This window comes from Lathyrus oleraceus, chromosome 6 (assembly GCF_024323335.1).
Source record: "Lathyrus oleraceus cultivar Zhongwan6 chromosome 6, CAAS_Psat_ZW6_1.0, whole genome shotgun sequence".
Taxonomy (NCBI): domain Eukaryota; kingdom Viridiplantae; phylum Streptophyta; class Magnoliopsida; order Fabales; family Fabaceae; genus Lathyrus; species Lathyrus oleraceus.
Window position 1 is genome coordinate 513,428,738 of NC_066584.1, and position 17,643 is coordinate 513,446,380.

The 17,643-nt window shown below is 34.1% G+C and overlaps 1 protein-coding gene across 6 annotated transcripts; it reads left to right on the plus strand.

The window, feature by feature from the left end:
• Positions 1 to 11,257: 11,257 nt before the first annotated feature.
• LOC127091739 (ribulose-1,5 bisphosphate carboxylase/oxygenase large subunit N-methyltransferase, chloroplastic) lies at positions 11,258 to 17,615 on the plus strand. Of its 6 annotated transcripts, none has more exons than XR_007791995.1 (13): positions 11,258 to 11,593; positions 11,680 to 11,790; positions 11,871 to 11,930; positions 12,045 to 12,152; positions 12,850 to 12,919; positions 13,748 to 13,788; positions 13,867 to 13,947; positions 14,853 to 14,888; positions 15,759 to 15,842; positions 15,992 to 16,125; positions 16,296 to 16,388; positions 16,602 to 16,724; positions 16,881 to 16,981. XR_007791995.1 is itself a non-coding variant. In XM_051030433.1 (13 exons), the coding sequence occupies exons 1-13, from the start codon at positions 11,321 to 11,323 to the stop codon at positions 17,368 to 17,370; spliced, it is 1,380 nt and encodes a 459-aa protein (XP_050886390.1). In that variant the 5' UTR covers positions 11,259 to 11,320; the 3' UTR covers positions 17,371 to 17,615. The 6 variants fall into 6 exon arrangements, 3 of the variants coding, with proteins under 3 accessions (XP_050886392.1, XP_050886390.1, XP_050886391.1); XM_051030433.1 differs by lacking the exon at positions 16,296 to 16,388 and adding an exon at positions 17,227 to 17,615 and having other exon boundaries at positions 11,259 to 11,593; positions 16,636 to 16,724; positions 16,881 to 17,029; XR_007791996.1 differs by having other exon boundaries at positions 16,296 to 16,724; positions 16,881 to 17,002.
• Positions 17,616 to 17,643: the final 28 nt, after the last annotated feature.

Sequence of the window (17,643 nt, forward strand, 5' to 3'; positions counted from 1 at the left end):
ATCTAACACCCTAAAAACCCAAACGCGAAAAATAATACGAATTTAAAACAACTACCCATATAGGGTGTTACATGAACATAACATAAACTTGTTGTGTAACACAGGTTAGATAAAACATGTAATAATTCAAAGATCTATCATAATATACTTACCTTAAGATAGGCTCATAGCAGAGGATAATAAATTAAATAAAGTACTCGACACACAATTAAGTCTCATAACACATCATTTTAAGCATAATACTTGGATATAGAAATATGACTTCAACATCAACAATGCATAACATAATAATAAACAATATAGACATAATATTCTCCCGCCCAGCGTTATAAATCAGAGCAACAAAATCTAAAACATCGCATAAAACTGGAAAAAGAAGAATAACCTCAATGCCATCCTTCAGCTTCTAAGAAACTACTCATTTATCTGCTCGTTTGTACCCCAAGAATGAGCACAAAACCACACAAATAACAAAGAGGTGAGAATACGCTCAAAATATATATCAGTGCAAAATTATACAAAGGTAGCCTAAGCAAACATCAACAATCACATATCTTCATACACATCATTCCAACACAATTCATTCATATTCACCACATAAGTATTATCAACCACCAATATAAATATAATCATTCAAATACATATGCAATTAATGGATGCAATGTACTAAACACCAAGACTCTACATGCATGCGATACCATTATGTATAACATATGTATGTCTCGCTCCTAAATTCCCACTATAGAACTATAGCACACCAAATTTCTACTAAGACCTTTAGTAACTCTTCACCAATTCCCATCCAGAACTAGATACTCACTCTTGAATCCATACCATCACACCAAAACGAAATTTCCAGCAAAATCACATTTAAGCTCTAACAATGGAGGTTCCTTTTTTCCCATACCCATGTAGGGTCCTTTTCTATCTTTAGGAAGGTCCAAATATAACCCAAATTCTTCTGGCGTGGGAGCTAGTATAAAATCTTGTAACAAGAAGCATCGTAGGGATGGATCATAAAACTGGGCCATATCAGTGATAACCTCCACCTTTACCGGGATTCTCAAGAGATCAAGAATGCTTCCATGATTCAGTATGAATTTCCTTTGAATGGAGTTAGACATTAGGCCTTGGAGAACCTTTAGACTTTGCATATCAGGCATTTGTACCTTAATGAGGATGGTTATCCTTTTATCTGAGTTCATCTTCCCAAGGTTGCTACAACAAATTTTGAATGTCCCCACAAAAATAATAAATATATGCAAAGTTGGTTTTAATGAAAATGGTATGATGACATGAATACCCTTTTTTAGTTAATAAGGTTTTAAGGTTGAGATATCATGAAAGCATGACCTAGCTATGGTAGGCTTCATATGATTGGTCAAATATAGGTTTAGACTACCTAATCCCCTCACTTATAGGATAAAAGTTTTTTGTAGGACGATAGCCCTAGAGTCATGGATTATACCCTTGTTTTAACATGGGAATGAGCAAGCCTTCCTACGGCAATCCTTCAGGATAAGTCTCATCTAGGCGAGACCTTAGTAACGATCCTTGCAAGTTAATAACATAAGGTCACCATGAGTTGAAGGGGTTCTAGAAGAGGTCCCTATAGTCGTGGACCAAGGTTTCATCATGAAGAAGTGCTAGACAACTCATCACAAACTCTTTGAATTGATATATTATAGGCAGAATCATCATTAAACACCCAATAGGATAATATCCATAGTGGCCAAAACAGGACGACCCCTTACTTAACTTATTGTCTTTCCTCAAGCCTGAGTTTTAGCTTCACACCTTTGAAAATCCCAACCAATATGATATGACAGGAATAATTATATAATAAAGAATAAATAAAATAAATAAATAAAAAACATAAATAAAGGAAAGAAAATACATAAAGCAAACAAGCATAACCCTAAAACCCAAGGTTATGATGGACTATCTTTAGGGAAAGTATGAGAACTCCCCAATAGAGTCTCCAGCTGTCGCGGTTGGAAAATTACAGAGTTGCCATCATCCTTTATTTGTTCCTAAGGAATATGGAAATAATGACAAAACCTAATAACCAAGGGTGAGAGACTAGGTTTGACAGTCAGTTAGGATTGGGGAATTCTGGTGATGAACACGGGTCGCGCTTGACCCAGTTCAAGTGATGGATACTGGGTTTGACCCAATTGAACTTTGGGTCACCCCTTTGACCCAACTGAATATGGTGTGGGGGGCTTAGGTCAGCTTCAACTCCCAACTTAAGCACAAGCCCAATAATAAGCAAAGTCCCGAAAAAATAAAAAACCTGATTCAATAATAAATTGATTATTTATTTAAACCCATAAATTAACTCACATCCACTAATAATAAAGTAATTTGCATATTAATCTAAACTTAATTATAAGTTAAAAACTAATTAGTTTTAGTAACTTAGATTATTTTATTAATCCAAATAGATGGTTAAAAGATATAATTAACTTAATCAATAAGATTAGCCCATATTTTATCAACCTAATTAAACTAATATCCTCAACCTAATATCTTCAATATTTAAACAAAAAACCAACTAAATTTACTAACCAAAGTCCAATTCACTTGATAGTGTTGACCTAATTAACAAAACTAACAATTGAACAGGATATGATTAAAGTCCTTGAAAAGTCAAAATGGTATCCCTTTGACTTTTTAGGTCATTGGGGTTGACCAAATAACTTATATGATTTACCAGATAGATTAGTATCAACTAAAAAGAAATAACAAGTGGTCAAATTTTGGGGTACGACAAATGCCTCTATTTAACCAGCTCTAAACTAAGATGATGATGACGACGAGTCTTTATCTTCTTGGGAAGATGATTAAATATAGAGAGGAACCCTAATTTTGATCATGGAGTAAGAAAATCCTGGGAATAAGCAAGGACTAAATAATCCTTAGCTTTGTTGGCATCCAAACCAACCTATGGTGGAACTTGGGTAGTATCCCATTGATTAACTTCATCCCATCTGAGTGAAGTTTGCGTACGATCTCCATGATCATGTTTTTGGGTAGGACTCTGACGAACCTCCGGTTGTTATTTGATAAATCCCGGTATAACCCCTAATGCAAATCCTAATAAAAATGTTGGTACAACTTTTGATTAAACACCCCTTGATATAACATCTGATGGAATCCTTGAGGATAGAACCCTGGTGACACCCCTTTGAAAAATCCATGATTAGTTTCAATCTCTCCAGGTGAAACTTGTATATGATTCTTGTGATCATCCGATCATATACTGGAATCGGGCTGGACTTTAGTGATTCCATGATCACTCTAGAAAACCCCTTTTACTAAAAAAAACTCTGGTGAAACCCCTGAATAATGGTTCTGGTGAAAACCTTTTGATAGAACCTTTTTGATGAAATCCCTTGATAAAACCCTTTTTGATAAAATTTCTTGATAAAACCCTATTTTGATAAAAGCCCTTGATAAAACCCTAGTGTATTCAATAGAATGTATCCCATGTGTATGATAGGTTGATAAGCTGAGGATGTGAGAGGTGAAGACTTGCTCACTAGTTGATAACAACCATTTAGGATGATCTACTACTGGATAAATTCCTTTGATGACTCACGGTGAATGAGCTTATTGGGGAAGTCCTTCGTTTAAAAGGTGCTTACGGGAGTGTTACTTATCGGGGAAGGCCGATAAGCATCCCTACTTGGGGAAATGTATTGGTATAATTGGGGATTGGACCCCTAGTAGTGGTCACAACTCCTATGCCATGTATTATATATGCATGTTCGTGTGTATGCATATTTTGAATTGATGTATGTTTTATGCATGATGCAGTATTTGGGTTGATGCCTCTTTTATGATGTGTGTTTGAAATATTTTTGTGAAATCCAGTGTTTTAGTGATATTCTGACTCTCTGACCCCTTGAGATTTTGATATGTCCATGGACCAGGCCATGATATCCTTGATGTCTGGGACTATGTCATATGATTTGAATGGAAGAAATTTTTGTGTTAGTTAAGTTGCGATTATTGATTTATGGACCCTGTGCCTTTCTCGGGATATAGTACTGGAAGATTAGAGTCCCTTCGATGTTTTAAGATCAAAGCAAAATATGTTTTTGAAAGCTTTTTATTATACCTATGTTTCAATGCATTATAAAAATATAATTGACATTTTGTAATCAAGCAGGAAGAGTTAACATAAATAAGATTTGAAAAAAAAAGCTTTTATTTATTAAAATTGTCCCTTAAATTGGCGAGAGTACATAAGGAAGTAATTCCTGCAAGAGGAGAATACTGAAAACATGTAAGAAATGAAAAGTGGCAATGAAAACATATTTATTCATGTCCCTATTGAACCCAACACATGCTATTATCCCCATGTCTTTGAGGTCACAATACATTGCTTTTGACGATGATGATTGGATTGATTGCTCCTATCCGGATTCTTGTTGTAGTATGACCCAGATGCTGCAGTCATATGCCTTTTGGATATCCCTAATTTTTACATGGACCGCTCTTTTCGAGTCTTAATCCTCCGAGATGATATACCCTTTTTTTTCTAAGCCTCCCTTTTGGGTTTTTGACTTATCGAGATTTGTTTTTTATACAAGTCCCTAATTTTTGCCTGGATTGCTCTTTCAAGTTTTTAATCCACCGGGACGCCCTAATTTTCCCTTAAGTCACCCTTTAGGATTTTCGACTTAGCATGCTTTTATCCTCTTTTTCTAGGCATAGTATTTTTTGACTACGACGAAGTTCATAGGTCGTGGTAACTCCGCTCCATCCATGGTTGTGAGAATTAAGGCTCCGCCAAAGAAGACCTTCTTCACGACATATGGTCCTTTGTAGTTTGGGGTCCATTTTCCGCGGGGATCTTTATGGATGGGTAAGATTTTTCTTAGCATTAGGTCACCTTTTTCTCATAGCCGAGGACAAACTTTCTTGTCGAACGCTTTCTCGAGCCTCCGCTAATAAAATTGCTTGTGGCATACTGCAACCATGCGCTTCTCTTTTATGAGGTTCAATTGATCGAATTTAGTTTGCATTCATTCTGCCTCGTCTAGTTTAGTCTCCATTAAGACTCTCAAATAGGGGATCTCGACTTCGATAGGAAGTACCACTTCAGTGCCATATACCAGAGAGAAATGGATTGCTCCTGTCGAAGTGCGAACTGAAGTCCTATATCCATGTAGTGCGAAATGGAGCATCTCGTGCCAATCCTTATAGGTTTTAAACATCTTCTGGATGATCATTTTGATATTTTTATTGGTTGCCTCTACCGCGTCTTTCATCTTCGGTCGATAGGGTGATGAGTTATGGTGTTCAGTTTTGAAACTTTTGCATAACTCATCCATCACTTTGTTGTTTAGATTTAACCCATTATCCGTGATAATTTTGTAAGGAAGCCCACAACGACAAATAATATCCTTATTGATGAAACATGTGATCACTTGTCTCGTCACATTGGTGTAATAAGCAACTTCTACCCACTTGGTGAAGTAAGCAATACAGCTAGAATGAATATGTGTCCATTCATAACTTTTGGCTCGATCATCCGGTTATGTTTATACCCCACATGGAGAAAGGCCATGGAACAATCAGGACATTCAAAGGAGTAGGTGGCACATGTACTTTATCTACATAGGTCTGACACTTGTGACATTTCTTGACGTATTTAAAGCAATCAGTCTCCATAGTCAACCAGTAGTACCCCGCTCTGAAAATTTTCTTAGCCATGGAGTTTCTATTGGCGTGAGTGCCAAATGATCCTTCGTGAATTTCTTTGATAAGTATGTCTGCTTCGTATCCATCTAGACATCTGAGTAAGACCATATTATGATTCTTTTGTAAAGTAAATCCCTATTGAGGAAGAATTGGGAGGCCAATCTTCTGAGTGTTTTCTTGTCCCCACTTAAGGTATTTGCAGGATACTCTTGTTTCTGGAGGAATTGTTTGGTGTCATGAAACCATGGTTTATTATCAACTTCTGCATGTACTGCTACACAATAGGTTGTCTCATCTAATCGTTGAATTCTTATATTCGGTGCTTCATTATGCCACTTGACCTTAAACATGGATGACAAAGTGGCCAAGGTGTCTGCTAGTTGATTCTCCTCCCGAGGAATATAGTGGAAGGTAATATCGTCAAAGTTGGTGATCAATTTCTGGATATGATCTTGGTACCGAATTAACCTAGCATTATGTGTTCCTTATTCTCTCTCGATTTGATTGATAATGAGGATTGAGTCTCCATATACTTATAGAATCTTGATTCTTAAGTTAATAGCTTCGTCAACTCCCAAGATACATGCTTCGTATTCTGCCATGTTATTAGTACAAGTGAAGCATAACCTAGTCGTGAAGGGAATGTGATACCTTATTAGGGAAGTTATGATATCTCCGATTTCGTGCCAATTGTGTTTAAAGCACCATCAAACACAAGTTTCCATCGTGATCCCGGTTCGGGTCCCTCATCGGGACCTGAGGTCTCACAATCCCTGATAACCATCACAACTTCGTCAGTAAAGTCAAACTGCATAGGTTGATAATCTTACATCGATTGATGAACGAGATGATCTTCTAGCACACTCCTTTTTATAGCTTTTTGTGTGACATACTGGATGTCGTACTCTGTTAGTAGCATCTGCCATCGTGCTATTCTTCCAGTTACTTCCGGATTTTTGCAGATATATTTGATAGGATCCATTCTAGATATTGACAGAGTAGTATGACACACCATGTATTGTCTCAATAAATTTTCTCCAAGAGCGAATATCAGATTCATAATCAGTGAATTTCTTTCTTAGATAGTAGATTGCATGCTCTTTTCTTCCGGTCTCATCTTGTTGCCCCAATACGCAACCCATAGAATTGGCAAGTACCGTCAGGTACATTATAAGTGGTCTCCTTAGAACTGGTGGCACCAAGATAGGTGACTCTTGCAAATATTCCTTGATTTTGTCGAAGGCATTTTGACACCTTCATTCCACTCGATGGCTTGATCTTTCATAAGAAACTTGAAGATCGGTTTACACATGGATGTTAAGTGTGAGATGAGCCTAGCAATATAATTCAGTCTCCCTAGGAATCCACGAACTTCTTTTTTCGTCCATGGAGCTGACATTTCTTGGATGACTTTCACTTTGTCGGGATCGACTTCAATTCCCCTCTGGATGACTATGAACCCTAATAACTTTCCTGATCTAACTCCAAAAGTGCATTTTGCTAGATTGAGACGTAACTTGAACTTCCTCAAACGATCAAATAACTTTTATAGGTTGACTATGTGATCCTCTTCAGTTTGTGATTTGTCAATCATATCGTCGACATAAACCTCTATTTCTTTATGGACCATATAGTGGAAGAGAGTCATCATTGCCCTTTGGTATGTTGCCCCAACGTTCTTTAATCCGAAAGGCATTACCTTATAACTGATTATAACCAAAGAATCCGTCCATGAATAAGAAGATCGAGAATTGCACAAAGAATATTGACTCAATTTATAAAGCTTAACTCAAAATACATTTTTTTCTCTATTATTAAACACATATCTTTTTCTTTTTCAGAAACATATATGGTGTCTTATAAATGGCGTGTATGGTTTTTTAGGCAGCGTGAAATGTGTTTTTCTTTAAGTTACATAGTTTATGTCCCCTTCAATTATCAATCCATTATAAATCAAGTGCATTAACTCCCTAAATTGAACTTCAAATTCAAATTACTTACACTATGAAAATGACATTAAAATAATCAAGTAATGTTTCCATTTTCCATCCCATTCTATTAAATTGTGTCACGTGGAGCTTCAATTCACAACTTCAAAACACATTCACTATCCCTATTCCACTTTCCACATTTTCATCTCTCTATATAAAAGTCATAATTATAAATAATAAATTACTTGAAATTTAAGTTTTTTTAAAGAACTTTGATAATGTTTTTTGATTTTCTTAAATGATAAGAAGACTGTTTAGATGAATTAATTTTATTATCAATTAAAAGAAAATATTAGATAAAATTGATTAGAATAATTTAATGATTTTACATTCTAAAAACCCTAAAATTAATATATATTAGAGATTAATTATTATGCACCGTCTGTGTAAGATTTTTTATACTATTATCACTATCACCTGTTTGTATTACTTTATAGATTTTTAAAATAAAAATCAAATTTGTTTCAATATCCAACGACTATGATTAACTGACAGTGTAATTGTACAGTGTCAATGTATTTTAATTAAATTCTATATATTAATATAAGATAAAAAAATGTTTTTATTATATCATATATTTAATTCAAAATGTGTTAGGCCAACCTTGGTAATAGGAAGTTGTAACTATTTTAGAATTATTTTAATTTAATTTTAATTAGGATTTACTTAATTAATTAGAAATTGGTGTATGGGGTTAAAAGAAGTTTTAATGTTACCGTAAAAATGAAAGTTATCAATTTTTTGTGTTATTAATTTTTATTTAATTAGTTAACTAATTAATTGTTATTTTATAAATTTTGATATTTTTGTTTAATTAATTTTTTGTGGAAGAATTTGTAGGATTATAATTTACCAAATAACATGGAATGTAATTTTTTCTTTTAATTTTTCTTTAGTTAATTAAGTAATTATTTTAATTTTAATTTTAATTAAACTTTACTTAATTAATAAGTAATGAGTTTAGTGGAGTTAAAGGAAACCTTTTTTATTTGATTAAGTAATTTTTATTTTTATTTAATTAATTATTATAGTATTTGGCGGGAAATTTTGTAGGAAAGAACTTCTAAGATTATGATGATGATAATTAGTACTTCAAGTAGTTTATAAAAAGTAGTTTTTCATATAAGATCACCAAAATTCATTGGAAGATCATCAATCTTTGTATCATCGCTTTTCACAAAATTGATTGCAACACCCTGCAAAAATCATGATTAGGACCAAACTTAATGAGTAATATAAATTGATAATCAGACTTATTACTTAGTTAAGGAATATTAATTCATATTTTAAAATAAAAACATTAATAAAAGAAATCCATCAAATTCAAGTTCAACGTGGCAAAATGACATGACCAACCTTAATGTAGCTTTTGCAAAATCACACTAGCTACCAAGCAGCACTAAGTACAACAGAAGAATTCAAAAACAAAAACAAAATAAAATAATGACTTAGAGAAGAATATAGCAAACTATTTGATAAAAAAGAATACATTAAGCTATATATAGGTAATTCTGTTAGAAAAAGGAAATTAAAAAGAGAAATGCTGTAAATTTTTTTTTATAGCGGAATGAAGTCAAAATAAAACAACAATATAGAGTAAAGTGAGTATTTTTAATCATTCGTAAACAAAACAAAAGATGAAATCAATAATATATCACCTAACAAATCATGTGTCTTGAAATATCAACTATTGATTGAACAAGTTCAAAATTTTCACCCTAAAAAAATACTCATCCAAATCATATCCAAACATATGTTCATCCTTTTAGAGCTTCTTCTCATGGTTTTAAATTGGAAATCATGTGTTCCTCCATGTTAGAAACCACATCAAACAACTTCGCACATATTTCTTCAAGTATTTTCCTCAAAACTCAATTTACTTTTGAAAAATCTTAACATCAAATCTTTCTTAACGTTGTATTTTAAACTTTTCTCAGTCAAAACTCACGCCACAAACGGCCGCCATGCGACTGTAATCATAACAACCACAACCACGATTGCAATTTAAAATCATGGTTCTTCTAACCCTTGTTAAACGTTATCTTTTCACTGCAGAATTCTTATATCCACCTTTTTCAGTATTACACAAATACCAATCAAACCTAAAAACCCTAACTCCAACCATAGGAAAATCCTAATTGATAAACTAAACCTAAAATTACTCTCCATTTATATTTTTCGCATCAGAATGTTAATCCAAACAAACTAAGATATCAACAAAGAGAATGAAGATGAAAGAAACTCACTCTTTGACCGAGGTATCGACAACCTGGCAAATCTTAGAGCGATCATGGAGGTCTTTTCGATACCAGATTGAGCTTGAGCGATGACGTCACAACCATAAACAATAGGCACAATGGCACACTGTTGAATCACTGACGGTTTCTCGAGACTGTATTGGTAGATTACACACAATAAATCGTCTTTTGTAATCATCTCCTCAAAGCTACCAATCACCATGACGCCCTCTGTTGTTGAAGATGTTGCCATTATCGCTGAATTACGTGGAATAATTAACCGTTTTTTATGCTGAACGATAAAGTTTTAGTTTATAGGTTTATGGATCCAAAGTATTTATGTGGTTTTATCATCTTGTGAAGCGGAGTACGTGACTGCATCATATGTAGCATGTCAAGTAGCATGGATAGAGATGTTGCTCAAAGAGCTCAAGATAATGGAATCTAAGATAATAAAGTTATTTGTCGATAACAAGTTAGCTATCGATATGGAGAATCATCCAGCGTCTCATGGTCGAAGTAAACACATAGAAATGATCTGTCATTTTCTTAGGGATCAAACCCATGAAGAAAGACGGAATGACAACTAACCACATACTCACTAAATCCTTGAAGAAAGTCAGATTCAACGAATTGAAGAAAAATATCGCGATGAGAAGTATCGAGAACATGAATTAAGGGATGTGTTAGAAGTTGTAATTCAATGTTCCGCTAAAAGCTAGCATTCGACTAAGTCGAAGTAGCTAGTCGAGGTTTAGGACTCAACTGTGTTCGACTAAGTCGAATACAACATATGGTTGTTATGTCGAAGTGTAACTTACAGTTTTGTATTTTACACTTTGTATGTTATGGGCTTGGATTGTAAGTTTTAATCATGAGCTTTAGTTGTTTGTATAAAGACATTGTATGATATAAATCAATAGAAAAATTTCACTCAATAATATTTCTCTTTTACAATTCAGTTTCTATCTCTTATCTCTCTTCTTCTTTCATCTTTTTTAAAAATCTTTTTGTTCCAACATAATTCAATTCAAATGTGAGCAGTTAAGTCTCACATCAACTATTAACCAGTAAAATATTGAATTTATAAGAGATAAAAGACATATACCTAAGATCTTAAATTTTTAATAAAGATGTAGTATCTCCCGTGGTCTTCAAAAATCATGACTTATTGTTTTTGTTTTTCTCGAAGACTCTCCAACAAATAGTATTAGGGTCATAATTTGACTCAATAAGGATATAGTTGAATTTTTGTTTGAGTGATTAAATTTAATATAGTATGAATTAATAAAATCTTTATAAGAGATTGTAAATCAAACATCTCTTCCACACAAACAAAGCCCACACACAATTCCACTCCCTTTCATTGTGACTGCAATGCCATTTCGAGCATATCGCGTTGCAACCTTCACTCGCTGCTCGCAACACCGTTTTTCCATTTCCCTCACCTTCTCTTCTCTCCCCCAATACCAACCCCACCTTTCTCCTCAATCCCAAATCCTCCACAATTTTCTACCATGGTTGGAGAAAAAAGCTTCTTCCACTATTTCTTCATCACTCTCCATCGCCAATTCTTCATACGGAAACTCCTTGTTCACTTCCAACTCAATTCAAACCGGGGATTGCATTTTACAAGTTCCTTACTCTGTCGTAAGCTTCTTGTTATCACATCACTTTCATCATTTTCACTGCTTATTATTACACAATGATTAATTTCTTTGTAATTGATTTTGCAGCAAATAACCGCTGATAATCTCCCTCCTGAAATCACAACTTTGATCGGTGAAGACGTTGGAAATATTGCAAAACTTGCCACTGTTCTTCTAATTCACAAGAATTTCGGCCAGGTACTCTTGTTTTCTTCTCTCTATCATCTTGAAAATTTACAAAACAACGCGCCATTGTAATATCTTTGCATGTATAACAGGATTCTGAATGGCATCCTTATATCAGCTGTCTTCCACCACAGGGGAAGATGCATAATACTGCAAGTTTTTTTTTTCTATTTCTTTCTTCATTTGTTTTGTAATGTATGGCAAAAGCAGTTATTATAAGCTATTTTCATACCAACTTGTTTTTTTTTTTTGTGATTGTGTTTTAGATATTTTGGAATGAAAGTGAGTTGGAGATGATTCACGGAAGTTCAGTTTATCAGGAAACTGTTTATCATAAGTCTCAAATTGAGAAGGACTTTCTGGCAATCAGGCCTGTGAGTACTTTGCATACTTACCTTTCTCTCTTCAATGCATAAGTTGGTTTGATCAATTTTTGTTCTATCTTATAATATTATAGTCTACGAAACACGGTTACTGGACACGACACTGACACTAGTAATAACTTGAAAAAATGAATAAATTGAACATAATCATAAGTGTTATGTTGGTGTCCGACACATACACATACACACCTTTTTTCAGAGGTGTCGGTGCCACGGAGATTATTATAGTGTGTGAAGACAATGTTTCCTCTATCTGTATGTATCTGTCGTGGTCAAAGCATAATTTGCCCATGTCTGCCTGTATTTACATTTGTAGTTATAGTTATACAGTTGGCTAGAGTAATCTTATTACCTATACCTATTTTGGGATAAAGCAATGTTTCCTCCATTTATAGTTTTACGTTTTGATCTCTCTGTTTCTATCTCCCTAAAGATCTTTTTAGTGAGATATTTATCTCACTCTTGCACATGTTGCAGATCATATATGTTGGTTTATCGTTTGGGAGTTTGAAATTGAGTCACTGCAGGGTATTATCACGTTATTTGGATCCATGTAGCCAAGCTCAGCTAACGGGAAAAAAGCTCAGCTGTTGTTTGTTTTATTCTATGCGAGTTTAAGGATGGTAATCCTATGTTCTATTCTAGCTTTTGAATTCTGGTTATGACCAAAATTTTCCTTTAATTTCAGGTTCTTAAATCATTTTGTCAAAGTTTTGGAGATTTTACTTGCAAGGACTTCATGCACGCATGTACACTAGGTAAGACAAGCACTTAAAAACTTGTATGTCAGACTACTATGCTTTTTAAAATAATTTAATAAATTTTTATTCAACGAAAAACTTAAAAGTTTGCACTTCATTGAAAACAAATTCTACTACCTGCAACATTGTTTTATCAATTTGACCATCAACAAACCGTTTATGTCACTGTGCAAGTCTATTTTACCACCTAAAACGTGAGTTTTCTAGCATCAAACAAAAACTAAAAGTTGTTTTAGAACTCAAGTTTTAGATGGCTTATTTGGTATTCATTGATGAATATGATTAACAGTAATGATTTCTTCTTGTCGCTCCAAAAGTCAAACAAGGTTAAGTATCTTGAATCTTCATAGATTATGAAATTCAGTAGTTCTGAATCTCATAGTCCCGTGTTGGCTCTCAGGACTTTTTCTTGAGCATTGAATTTTCAACCACATAAACATGGAGTCTCCAGGAGGAGTTTCCAAAAGCCAAAATGTGGTGTTGGGTAAATCTAGAATTCAAAATGGGGTAGTATAGTCTACATACCTTCTCTTTGGAACTCTGGTTGAGATTTCATAGAGAATTCATTTAACAGATGCAGACTAGGGATTCCTAGTTTTCCTACTTGTCGGTCTTTTGATATTTTATGTCATGGCTTTGTATGGTGGTATCTGACCTTCCTGATCCTATGCTAATTCCATATTTTTGGCTCTGTTGTATGTATACCTTTACACGGGCTGGGTTCTAAAAGGTGCTTATAAACATGATTTATTATAATGTTTAGTTGAGAACAAAAGTTTGTTTAGTTCTAACTTCTATTTGATCACTTCAATTTCAAATGACCAGTTGGCTCTAGAGCATGGGGAGGCACAAAGGGTTTATCTCTGGTATTACTACTGAATGGAGATTTCTTTTATTTTTTATGTTTAATCTCTATCAATTAATTTGCTAAAACTATTTTATAGATTCCATTTGCAGATTTCTTAAATCATGATGGGATTTCAGAAGCCATTGTAATGAGTGATGATGACAAACAATGCTCAGAAGTAATTTCTCTCCCCTGCCTTTCATTAAATCTATCAATGGCTATTGGAGCCTCATTAACTGGTTAACATTTTTTCCTACTACATACAAACCAAATTCCATTGTTATGGCCATGTACATTAATATTAATATTTCACTGTTGTCAAATTAAATCTCGTGTTACACAATTATTCTTGTTCTATAACATAGGTAAAGTATTATTGTAATACCACCAGTACAAGCTAAGCTAGCTAGAATAGACTCTTGAGCCTAATCAAATAAGGAAAGTACACATGATATTTGATGAAGACAAATAAAGAACATGAAGAAGAGAATTAAGTATTTTATTTTAATTTATTTTTGTAATAATTCTATTTAGTTTTAATTTGGGATTGTAATGGTTTTAATATATAATTAGTTGGTTTTTGCTTCCTTGCACTTATTTTAAGAAAATATGATATAACCCAATATGGGCTTAGAAAGTGGTGTTTATGGCTCATTTAGTTTTATGAGAACTGTTACTATAAGTAAGCATTTTATAACCTCTTCTGGACAAGTTTGAAATGAATTAAGTTTTCTATTTTATGAGAATGGTGAGTGAGCCTTGTCTCCTCTTTGAGTTCTTGGATTAGAACTTGCTTGAACCTTATCAATGACTTCCTTATCATTGTGGCGATTCCTCTTGGCTTATCAATCTCTATGATTGTGGCGCCTTCCTTTTCATCTCATTCCCCAAATCCATCTATTTGTTATTTTTACCCTTTGGTTTGTTACTTTGTTGGAAGAAATCAATTGGGTTTTCATCTCATGTGGGAGCAACTTTTGCCCACATCAATATTGCTCAATTAAATGCCAAATAGATTTATGTGATATGATCTTGTGACGATATTCCATAACTTGCAATTTTTTATTTTGCAATTATGTGCAGGTTACTGCTGATCGGGATTATGTTCCTGGTGAACAGGTCAAATACTATTTTTTTATTGAACACTATATATATTGTATGTTTCTCTTGCTTCGTTTGTAGTAGTAATTGTGTAATAAAATTGCACTTTTTTTCTTTCTATTCTGCATGCTTGAATCTTTGGTGGATAATTTAGCATTAAGATTTAGACATCCTCTTGTTTGTCTTTTCCTTACTTTTTCTCAGTGAAATTAACCAGTAAATCGTTCCTGAAAAAGTCAGTTGATTACTTGTGTTTATTGGTTGAATAAACAGTAGCACTGCATTAAATTTTGAGCTGTATTATAAAAAAGAAGATATTAATGTAAAATATTGCACGCCAAGCTAAAATATCAACAACTCGTCTGTCACTCCAAGTATGATGGAGACTTTTGAGACATACTCTTGCATAAGCTGATTATAGAAGCTCAACCGAACAAGGATTGTAGCTCAATAATAGTGGTTTAGGAGTGAATGTCGTTTTCATGTTAAAACTGGAAACTTAAAAGAAGAAAGCTAAATTTCATCACCAGTTTGGGCCTCAAGCTTCGAACTGAGCTTCAAAAACTTTGTTCTTACTTCAACCTAAATGAGGTTCCTAGATTCAACGAGTTTTGGATTTGGAAATATATTTTTTCTTTCTTTACAGCCGCCTACAAAAGCAGGTGGATAGGTGATATGGAAGTAGAGGAATGGTAGTGATATTTTATCTTGACTTCTTTTTTAATATATTATATTTGCCATTAAAAAAAACAATTTTCATCCAACTATGCCTCCTGTTATTTTATTTTTAACCAGCAATATGATATTCAAATTACCTGTCATTGTTTTGATTATCAATTTATAAAATTTCTTGCCTGGTTGACAATTCTGTGCATTTTCTTGTTTCAGGTACTTATAAGATATGGAAAGTTTTCAAATGCTACATTGATGCTGGACTTTGGTTTTACAATTCCCCACAACATTTATGATCAGGTTAAATTCCTTGCAAATGAATTTCAACTTTCAAGTATCATACAATTCAGGCTGACACGTTTTCTCCTCTGGCTTGTTGTTTTTATTGTTAATAGATTGCACCAACTATCTCTTTATTGATAATAATGCTAATCTTTCTCACTTCTCAGGTTCAGATCCAGCTTGATATACCTAAGCATGATCCTCTGCATGGCATGAAATTGGACCTCTTACAGCAATACTTTGTTCCACAGGCCAACGATGCAAAAAGCTTGAAGTGTTCCGTGAATTCCTTCACAATCAAGTTTGCACTTATTCTTAATTTTATGTTTATCTTGATGAATAATTTAGCTAGTATACCATGATTTTTGTTTACTGATTCTTGACTGTGGGTCTTTTGGCTAATGTGATGTTAAGATTCCATTGAGTACAAATTGTCCGTAATGCTCATGCTCATGAATGTTGTTCTTTCAGCAAAGTATTTGATATCAATTGCTTCCCCTTTCAATCAACATTTGGCTTGTCCAATGACCCCAGAGCTACGAATCTCGGTGGTTAAATTGCAATGTAACTTTTGATCTGTTTTTGATGTCTCGCTCTATCACTGTTCACATTTATATGCACCAGATACCCTCTGCTATCTAGACTGGGCTTTATCCTCGTCTTCACGCATGCAACGTGAATGTTAAATAGTTTTAACCCTTAGAATATTTTTTATATTGGATATCACGCACTTTATGATGTGGTGTTTCTCTAAAGTGTTGCTTACATACTTGTCAGTATTTGGCAATCTGATGGAGCTGTGATCACATAGGGAGGTGAAGTCTGCTAGAGGAAAAGGGAAGGGAGTGCCACAATCACTTCGTGCACTTGCTCGTATTCTTTCATGCACCACACCTCAGGGTGTGTAAAAATTCTTATTATCTTTTAGTCCTTTTTTGTTTTGTGGTAATGGTTACAAATCTTTCCAAACAAGAGAAAAGGTTAAACTTGTTGTATCACCTATACCTAACCGACTAACAACATTCAGTTTTGGAATTTTTATTGATGGAATATCAGATCTCGACCATCTGGTCACAGAGGCTGGACAAACTGATGGTAGGCTTGCTAGACGCCCTTTACAGGATATGAACAAAGAGATCCAAGCACACCAGATGTTGTCTTCATTATTCATCCGATTAATCGAGGAGCGCAATACAACTCTTATGGTAACTATTTTCAGGGACTTGGTCTAATTTGTTGTTTATTACTGCTTACTGATTAAACACCCTGGTAACTGAATTGATAGCAGATTGAGACAAGTGTGTATTAAGGTGGACAATCAAAATATAAGAATTTTAAAATGTATTTCAATTACTTCAGAGACCTCATTGTTCTAACAGACATAAAAAACACTTGTGTGCAGTCATTAGATTCTCGCGATTCTTCTTCTTTGTGTGAAAGACTTCCTGTTAGAAAACAAATGGCTCAAGATCTCTTACACGGAGAGCTTCGCATTCTCAAATCCGCCTCCGCCTGGCTGGAGAACTACTGTTTTTCTTTGACTTGATGATCAGTAAATGGCTAGAGCTACAAAACTAAACCCAAGAATGCCGGAATAAAAACAAATGGAAGATGAGATCTAGGCATGCCAGAAATTCTTTTACAGTAGTATTTTTTTGGAATGTTACATAATGTATCTTGGGATATAACGCCTTTAAGTCAACAAAAGTGCTTGCGGACAAAACTTTCATTTTCTTCCTTATTAATGCATGTGGCAACCAACTTGGAATTGTTGGAGTTTACAATCCCGTACATCATATCTTGTTCAATTCAATGACTA